The sequence below is a fragment of the Python bivittatus genome, unplaced genomic scaffold, assembly GCF_059951505.1.
Source record: "Python bivittatus isolate LINGU-HERP-01145 unplaced genomic scaffold, Pbiv_v1 ctg000350_np1212, whole genome shotgun sequence".
Classification (NCBI taxonomy): domain Eukaryota; kingdom Metazoa; phylum Chordata; class Lepidosauria; order Squamata; family Pythonidae; genus Python; species Python bivittatus.
In genome coordinates, this window is record NW_028277074.1 from 2,249,376 (window position 1) to 2,258,973 (window position 9,598).

General features: G+C 36.2%; 1 protein-coding gene across 3 annotated transcripts in view; it reads left to right on the forward strand.

The window, feature by feature from the left end:
• The window catches only part of NECTIN3 (nectin cell adhesion molecule 3), a 73,839-nt gene extending 65,761 nt beyond the window's left edge, over positions 1–8,078 (forward strand). Inside the window, exons 6-9 of one of the 3 annotated variants that reach the window (XM_088144504.1) lie at positions 28–166; positions 1,474–1,558; positions 2,349–2,448; positions 4,595–4,758. In XM_088144504.1, the coding sequence (XP_088000630.1) occupies positions 28–166; positions 1,474–1,558; positions 2,349–2,448; positions 4,595–4,620 (350 nt within the window). In that variant the 3' untranslated portion in view covers positions 4,621–4,758. Of the gene's footprint in view, positions 1–27; positions 167–1,473; positions 1,559–2,348; positions 2,449–4,594 lie in introns of all 3 variants that reach the window. The other 2 variants (XM_088144505.1, XM_088144503.1) reach the window with 2 other exon arrangements.
• The last annotated feature ends 1,520 nt before the right edge of the window (positions 8,079–9,598 follow it).

Below are 9,598 nucleotides of genomic sequence, written 5' to 3' on the forward strand. Positions count from 1 at the left end.
CATAATGATCGATGACTTACATTTCAGATGTGCCATTTAAGCAGTCATCATCAGTAGCTGTAGCTGGGGCTGTAATTGGAGCAGTACTTGCTCTCTTTATTATTACCATCTTTATAATAGTACTACTGACTCCCAGAAAAAAGCGGCCATCTTATTTGGACAAAATGTAAGTTTGCTGTATTTTGTTTCAAACTTCAGTCAAGTTCTTGGTCTGTAAAAGTATAAACCCTACTTTGGTATAAATACGTGTTTTTACTTTTATCCTGAATTCATAATTGTGTTTGGAAGCACAGTTACTGAAATTAGTAAGGCAAATGGTCAGAATGGGTTTGTTTGTTTGTTTATTATACATATACTCTTAATCTAAAGGACCTTGCTTTTAGAGATCAGTTATTTGTTTTTCCTTAAGCAGATGACAATCATTGCATTAGTGGTGAAAGGTAATTGCCTATTCTATGTAAACTTTGCCTTTTACATAATTTATGAAAAAGTTCAAGGGAGTTAGGAAAAAAAACTTTAGTACTGTGTGCATGTGTCTGTTATAGAAGTAAAGTAGTGACTAGGCATCAGAACTTACAGTGCTTCCTCTTTAATTTATATTTGTAAGGTTGTCCAGTTCATAATTGCTCTGGGCAGCATCACTCTTAAAAACAGACAAAAACAATTATCAAAAGATGAGGCAACATAGAAGATTTGGCATGATTCCCCAGTAGTCTTTTGCAGGTTTTTCCCAACACAGAATTTTGCCTCCTCCTGTTAGCTCTCATATTGACATTGATGCTACTTGCCTGTATTAGATAAGAAATGGTTGGGTATTACTGATGTTATTCCAAAAACATTTATATGGATATAGTTCTCTGCGCATAATAATAATTCTGATCCATAAAACTAATGAAAGAGACCCCACATGATGAGAAGTTCCTAGATAAGTATAAAGGGCAGAATTGCCACAATCACTTTCAAAAAGCTTTGACAGCATTTTATCATCTTATGGAACAAGGGAATTACAAAGACAAGGGAGGAGGTGAGTGAGTGTAGCATTACTAAGAAGGTTTAGAGAGAATCTTAGCAAGTGGTTATAGCTGCTGTTTAAACCACATGGTATTAGAATCATTCCAAGATGATGATGATGATGATGATGATGATTTTCTTTAAGTGAAGTGAGGAAGTTGCATTATAAATGGAACCCATGCATATGATTCTTGAATATAACTATTATAGAAACGTTTCTGATAATCTAAACATGCATTTTCCCAACTTTCATTAATTTCTTGTGTCATTTTCAGTTGTTTTGGCTGATGTTTCTTATACCACTTTAAAAGAATGTTCAAATACAGAATTTGCAAGATTCCATCAATGTAAAATTACACTACTACATTAGAGAGAAGGTGTATTTATTTAATTTCAGCTCTAATATGAATTGATTTTTATCACAGCAGTGGTAGTTACTAAATCATACATTTTCTAATTTAGGATTGATCTTCCACCAACACACAAGCCTACATCTTCCTATAAGAAAAGAAATATTTCTCGGTCTCAGAAAGAAATAATCAATGCAGTAAGTTGTTAATCAAAGGTCACAATTCCAAAGGAAAGAACACACTCCTACTGTATATAATATCCCATATTTGGAATTTATATTTTGTTCATTAGTAGATAATCGTTGATGAAATATATTCCTACCATCAGTCTGTGGCTGATTAAGTAGATTTTTAGATTGTGAAAGACTGACTGGGCTTGTCCCAAGTTATTTGAAGAACTGTTTGTGAGGGATGTGATATGTTCACAAAGTGTAGAGTTAGCACTGATCATTTTTCCTACAGTAAGGGTATCTCCTAACTTGCTTCATTGCACCCATGCCACAGCTGTCACCTTTTTCCTTTCTCCATGATTGAGAATTACGTAGCTAATGCTGTCCTTTAACCTGTCAGAGGAGTTCCTCATAGCTGTACCAACCATAGGGGGTCAGGATTGGAAGATACAGCTTTTAGGCATGCTAGGTGGCCTTCTTATCTAAGTGGCTCCCAAGAATAGCTGCAGCACCAGAAGCAGTGGCCACCAATGAGCTAACTTCTACTCTTTCAATGAATCAGACCAAGCAAGGGAAGGGGTATAAGCCAGCAACACCAGATGCCTCATTCTCTCCCTCCCTCCCCCCCCTCCCCATTGCTGAGGGAACAACAGCATTTCAACTCTTCAGGTGGCTATGCCAGGTAATTCATAGTACTGTACAAACACAGACACCATTACCCAGACTTCCCCTGGCTCTCTCGAAGAGGGATAGAGGCCCACTCCATGGGCCTCTGAAGCACCCAGACATCTTTTTACAAAGTCAGTTCTCCAAACAGGACTATGTGCAAGGGACAAGCTCGTTGGAGGGAGCCGGTTGGCTCAATGAAAACTGGAGCCCAAAGGAAAAGTTACGGAAGTTGCATACTTTTTCAGTAGGTAGGTTTGCTTCTAAAGCAAATGTTATCAAAGTAATATTTTGCATTAATAAGCTATTTTTGGAGTTTTGTATAGTTGAAGCATCTTTCCTATGTGTTTACTTATAACTGGCCCATTTGCAAAAGAAATCTACCACATACAGTATAAACCGAGAATTTTAGGTGGCAAAATATAGCCCAAAATTGGGTTCAGCTTGTTTGTGGATGGGCTTATCCACAAATATATATGCAATACTTTTTAAAAGTACCCATAATATCCTGTTTATACTTACAGATAGACCCATCGATTGGATAAGCTGATCCTCAAATTTTTAACCAAATACTATGAAAACTCGTGCATAAGCCAATTGTGAAAATTAAAACAAACATTTTGAAGGTTGGCTTATCCTCAGGTGGCACATTTTTCATGGTATTTTGGTTAAAAATCTGAGGATCAGCTGAGGGTAGGCTTAAACATGAGTTTAAAACTGGAGAGCCAATTTGGTGTAGTGGTTAAGGTATTGGTCTAGAACCAGGAGACTGAGTTCTAGGCCTCCTTAGGCATGAAAGCCAGCTGGGTGACTTTGGGCCAGTCACTTTCGGTGACAGGATTGTTGTGGGGAAAATAGGAGGCGGGGTATTAGGTATGTTCTCTGCCTTGAGTTATATATAAAACAGGACGGGATAAAAATATCATCATCATATCCTAGGCCCTTGGGAAGGACTCAATATGTGGATAAAAATGCCAAATCCAGTCTAAGCATCTGGCTGACTGTGCAACCAACAATAATATATAGTACACCCTTTTGAAAGGCTTTGATAAAGCTATAAATCAGCACTTTAAAATTGCTGAGTTACATTTACTAAAATCCAAACAGGCATGAATAATAGTGGTGTGCAAAACATTTTGAATCCAGCCATCTCATATTCAAAATACCTCATTTTGAGTGCAAAGTGCCCTGTTTTGTATGTGAAATGAGACAAATGGCCTCTTCTGCATGCAAGAGGGCTCTTCCACATTTGAAACAGGTTGCATTATATTTCACGTTCAGTTTAAAACATTTTGCACCTCCCTTATAAGGAGATTACTCATATTTATTTCTTAGTTTATGGCCTGAAACTGTAACCATTGAAACTTATTGATATAGAAATATAATAAATATTTTTCTAGATTTTTTAAATTTTCATTTTCTGTAAAAAATTTAAAGGACTTTGAAGAAAAACAGTCACAAATAAGCTTCTAATAACAAAAATATTTATTTGTCAAATTTATATGGTCACCCATTTCACATGAAGTGACTCTGGGTAGCACACAATAAAACCTATTAAAGCATACTACAAAACCCTTAAAAACAAAACAATAAACAAAAATAGAAACAAAACCATAGCAGGGAAATACTGCAGATTATACGGTCAAAGCACAGGCTTCCTATCACAAGAGGTTCCCCAGGCTTGCTGAAAAAGCAAGTTTTAAGGTCTTTCCAGAAAGCCATGAGGGAAGACCATATTAATAATTTTAATTAATAGTTTTAAAATATGTTAAAAGTAAAGTCAGTTATAACTAGGGTAGCTGACAGGTGGATTAAAAGTCTAATTCATATGGCCTTCCTAATCTCAATGGTGAGATTGCTCCACCAGGGAACATCATAATGGAAAATAAGGCTGTGCACCATTTCAGATCTGAAGACAAAGCTGTGTTGAAGCAGGCGGGGTGCCATGTAACATTTTACTACAGCTCCTTAAAGCAGATGCACCCTTTCCAGGAACATGCAGCTGTCACATAATCCCAGGAAAAACATGCATTTGATTTAAGGATTGCAGCATGGTGCGATGCTTGTACCCTCGCGAGGTCTGAAGCACTTTTTTGTCTTTGGAGACAAATTGTTTAATAGCCCTAATGGAGAATGCCTTTTGTGGTAGCCTTGCTAAGAGAAATCAGGAAGTATTGTAGTTGGGAGAGCACCCTCGGCCAAATGCAAGGATGGATAGATTTGTATGGAGAAAAAGTAGTTTGTTCTGTTAGTTGTCCCAAGCGCCTTACATGCCTCGTAAACCAATAACAGTGTTATTGTGGTGCATGAGCAGCATCTATAAGAGGAAAGTGATACAAAGAAGGTCATAAACAGAAGATTGATTTATGATACCCATTTGTATTTTTTTCCCCCTAGAAGATGATAAATTGCAGGCTATTTAGCTGTGAAGATGAAAACCCCATGTCTCAAGACAGAGATCAACAAATGTACCCAGCATTGAAAGAAACAAACTGCAAAGATTGGATCAATAAGAAGCACCCAGATCCAGGCAATGGAAGAATATATATCAATCCCAGGGAACAATATGTATGACTCAATCTCTCATATGTGAATTGATGTTGAAAGAAACACGACCTAATCACCATTTTACATAATTTCTGATTACTGTGTGTTCGAGTTAGTAGTTTGTTTTCTTTGTGAAAAAGAAATATAAATGTTTGTATGCCATCAGCCATTCTCTATGCCGCTTAAGAAATGTCAGTTTATTATCTATTAATTAGATGTGCATATAATAATGGAATTAGAATCTTTTCTACCTATTCCTCTGAATTATTTCTACCCAAAACATTGTTTAATAGCATAGCGTTCTCCTCCCCAGTACTTAAGTATTGCTGGTCTTCCATAGTGGTTACCTATTCCATTATGTAGTAAGAGGAAAGACCACATGAGGTTCTTTTGGTATTAGCTTTATCCATGATCATAGCGATTTGCTTCAGGAAAAAAAAATGGTTTGTGACTCATGTGGAATATTGAGATCTGCTGCCTAGTTCATATATCAACTACGTTTGCACCCTTTTGCTAATGTCTAGGGTTGATACTGGCCAACATATCATAGGTTCAAAAATATAGTACTATCACTTAAATCTGTGGACTGAAACTTACAGGATGTGTTTTCATGTAAATGATTCCCCATACTCATGAGTACATGTGTTGCCCATGCTAGAAATAACAGTTGGAGATTAAAGAGAAGTTTTAAGTGTTCCAGAAAGAAGAATGTAGATAGATAGATAGATAGATAGATAGATAGATAGATAGATAGATAGATAGATAGATAGATAGATAGATAGATAGATAGATAATCAATCCCCTCTGACCCCTATGGGTGCTATGTGTCTTTCTCTATCTTGGGTCCTGTACCAGAGGCCTGGGACTTTGGGGGTTCAGCACAGTATCTTAGCCATTTCTAGCACTGTACTGTTCTGGACAGACAGCTCTGATGTTGTTCCTGGGATCTGTTGGAGCCATTCTCCCAGCTTAGGAGTCAGGGCCCTGAGTGAGACCACTTTGGCCTTTACTTTACACACACACACTGTGTGTGTGTGTGTGTGTGTGTGTGTGTAAGCAAGATTAAAGGATAACAGGAATTAAAGCTGTTTTTGTTTATGTTCTGTTCTTTGAAGTGAGGGTGGAAAACAGTTTAATGGGCAGCCTAGTTGCATTCAGAGTTTTTTCTTTGTTTGCCACATGAACTACTTTGTGCTAATTCTAGCACAATTATATATAATCTCACGGGCATAAAAGGCTCCTACATTTAGTTTTTACATCCCACTGCAAGATGCATCAAGCGGTGACTTTGCTTGCTTCTTCAGTACAGTTTAAGATTAACTTCACCTAGTGTGCCTTTTCCTTTTTTAGAGTGGCAAACACAAATGGGGAAGGTTTTGTCATGCTGATAGTAACAGGGTAATGAGAGAAATGTAGATCCACACACCTACATTATGCTGATTTTTTGTTGGTTTTTTATTGTATGGTGCTGTTTCATGGAGTTTATAGAAATGCAAATAGCTTTTGAACAGGTTTGACTATTGCTAAAGATAACTAGAGAATAAATTACAAGTAACTTTGAAATGTAAATCAATACTAACATAGTGTACACATAAAGCTAGCAGATAAATATATGATTTTACTGGTATACAGTAGAAAGGCATGAACAGTAGCAGAGCATGTTAAGTTATATATTTGCCTGTATGATTTTGCAGTACAAGTGTAGCACTTAGAAAAAAAATGTATAGAAAGGATGTAGGGAGACAAGGGAATTCAGAACATAATATACATTCTTAAAAAATATGAATTTGGCATTTAAAAAAGCAGTTATTAAGTTCTAGCATTCTGTTGAAATATTAAACGGATGTTGATATTTTGGTAGCCTGAAAGTGTAATATTGACTCTGAATTAAAACAAATCAAGAATATGAATTTGCATCAATATAATTTATTTAAAGATACAATATATAGATGGAGCATTTTTAATTCAACTATTCTAAATGTGCATGGTCGGAATGAATTGTTTCACTATATCTGCACTATACTCAAATGAGGGGTAAGGAAAGTTAGACTTGAGTTTTTGGAAATATTCCAACTTTGATCTTTGTCCCTCTGGACCACTTTAGTCCCCTGTCTTTTTCTAAATGTAAGCAAACAAGATGAGAATAATAAAGATCTACAATAATGCCTTAAGCCAAATAGAGACTGTGATGTTCCTGTTATTACTAGGTAAAATGGATAAGGAAGGCAATGGAATCTTGGGTGAAAATGCAGTTATCACAGGATTCTGTTCAAGACATGGATTGCACTTGCACATATTACACATTGCCCAATGTTTTAAAAAAATATTGACACAGCATTCTGTTATTATATATTTCTTGACAGATTTTATTTGATGACTAATAGATTTACTTTAATGTACTTTAATTTGCATTCATTTTTTTTTTTCATTTTGGAGAAATCAGTGGAAAACTACATCTTTGTGGACATTATCGTGGTTCACAGGCTGATTTTCATTGACAACATAGTTCAAATGTCTGATGTTTACTACTTTCCAAAGGCAAGGTTCCTCTTCAGCCCTTGTCTATGCGTTAGTTGAATCTAAGAAGTCCTAGTATTCCAACTGATTGTTCCTGCTATATTTTCTCTTATGAAATAGTAAACTTAATTTTGTTCAAGAAGCTTTTAATATCTTGTAATCAGTATCCCTGTTTCAAAAGAAATGGAACCCCTGAAAAGCAAGAAGACACCAACATCCTTACAGGAAGCAGAGAAAAAGTTCCCATCCACCCCAAAAAGAAAGCAGGCCACTGAAACCCAAATAAAGCATTGTTATTTCAGGCAGGGAAAGGGAGGACTTGAATAAAATATATTTGCCCTTGGAAAATATCAGGGGACTTAAATACAATATAGAGAAATGACTGACTGGAATCCTGTACCCGTTAGGATATAAGAATATGTTGTATCTAGTGGCATGTCACAAATGTAAAGTTAAACACTGACTGAAATACAAGCTTTGATTTTTAATTCAGTTTTTCGGCACACATAATTCACATATACTTATATTCATTAAATTCACACCAGATTATGAAAATAAGATGCACTGCTGATAGTAATAATAATTTAAAATGCATTTTATAACCGATGCTGGATTTTATAACATTAACTTCATAAGTTAAAATAATTATGAATACTTTAGGGAAAATATATAATCAATATTGCATAATATGGAGTGATAATTTTCAACAAAACTTGCACACATCTGTTCAACATAGCTGCTGTTCATTTTGTCATCTTTAAACAACCTCAAATTCTTCAATTTAGTAGATTTTGCTATACACACATTGGTAAATTATATTAATTTCATTGGTTTTATTTTACTTTTTTTTCTTTCTATCCCAGTGGAATTTGTGGGGGGGTGGGGCAGAATTTGTAAAGGAACATAGGATTCTTGTCTGTCAGTAGGACACCACTCTAAAAACTGAACAGAACAGGTTCAAATTGATATGGTGGCAGAAGCCAGGAGATAGAAAGTTCAAAAACTGGCTACATTCAGTTTGGGAAGAAAAAACTCCCCAGCCTATCCCTACTGAAAATGCAATTGCTGACTCCTCCACTCTAAGGCCACCTGGACAAGTAATCCAGAGGGAAACATTTGCAGCCCGCCCTGTGCTTTCCAGTGCACACATATGCACCCAGATACAACCTGAGGGGAAAGTAGTAATACACAAAGACGCAACACATTATTTCATTACACAGAAGAAAATACAAACACCTCCTATGGCTACTGCTGGTAAAGGATTGGAAAGAATTCCAAAAGCCATGCTCTGCACGTTTTCCCTCATTTGCATTTACTATTGTTCTTGTAGAATCTGCTGCTTTTTAAAAAAAATTTTCTATGATGTTTACTGCATTTTTTAAATGATAAATTCTCCTGGAGGTTTGGTAGGTAGAAAGACAGGATATAAATATTTAAAATAAATAATGCTCCCAATTGGTATGTAATTGTAGGAACACTGTAAATTAAATTTCATTTTTCAGTATAGTTTGCTGTTTTCGGGCAATGAAGTAGATTAAGCTGAAGAATGTATGAACTATAGTACTTAAAAATTGAATATAAAAATAGGTAAAGCATTAAATATTGTTGAACTCAAGGGTAATATTATGCATCCTAGAATGATCTGCAGAAGTAATATCCACTGTTCACCAATTTTTAACTAATAGCAAATGCTGAAACTCTAGTCTAATGCCTTAAACACTATACCTTAAGTATGTTGGTTACAGTATGCTTTCCCTGCTTATGCTTTGCTTTTGTTGGAAACAACCTGGCTCCACTTTTTTTCATTGTATTGAATGCAATAAACTTTATAGACTTTTGCTTTCTTTTTATTAAGTTATGAATTCTAGGCTCCTGAACAACTTTTGACTTGGTAATCTCTTGTCCAGTTATACCTTGTTACTGTCCAACCAATTTGCAGGTAGGCTACATGCATTATACTTTGGAGTAGTATTGATCCCTCTTGGTAAGTGAAATTTATGAATTCATATATTCATCAAAATATATCTGCTATATTGTTTCACTCATCAACATGATGAACAACAATGGTGGATACCCATCCTGTTAGATCTGGCAGGAGAGGCATGCTCCAGGTTCCATCCACGACAGAGTGTTGTCTGTTGGAACCCATGAGGAGAGCCTTTTCCGCTGTGCTGCCCACTCTCTGGAACATCACCCACCCCCACCCCAAAATCAGACTTGCCTCAATCCTGCTGGCCTTTTGCAAGGAACTAAAAACCTGGCTTTGCCTTCTAGCCTGGGGCCCTGGGGGCGGGGGGGGGGGGGCGTTCCATGGTTAGTTTGAGTGTTACGAGTGTT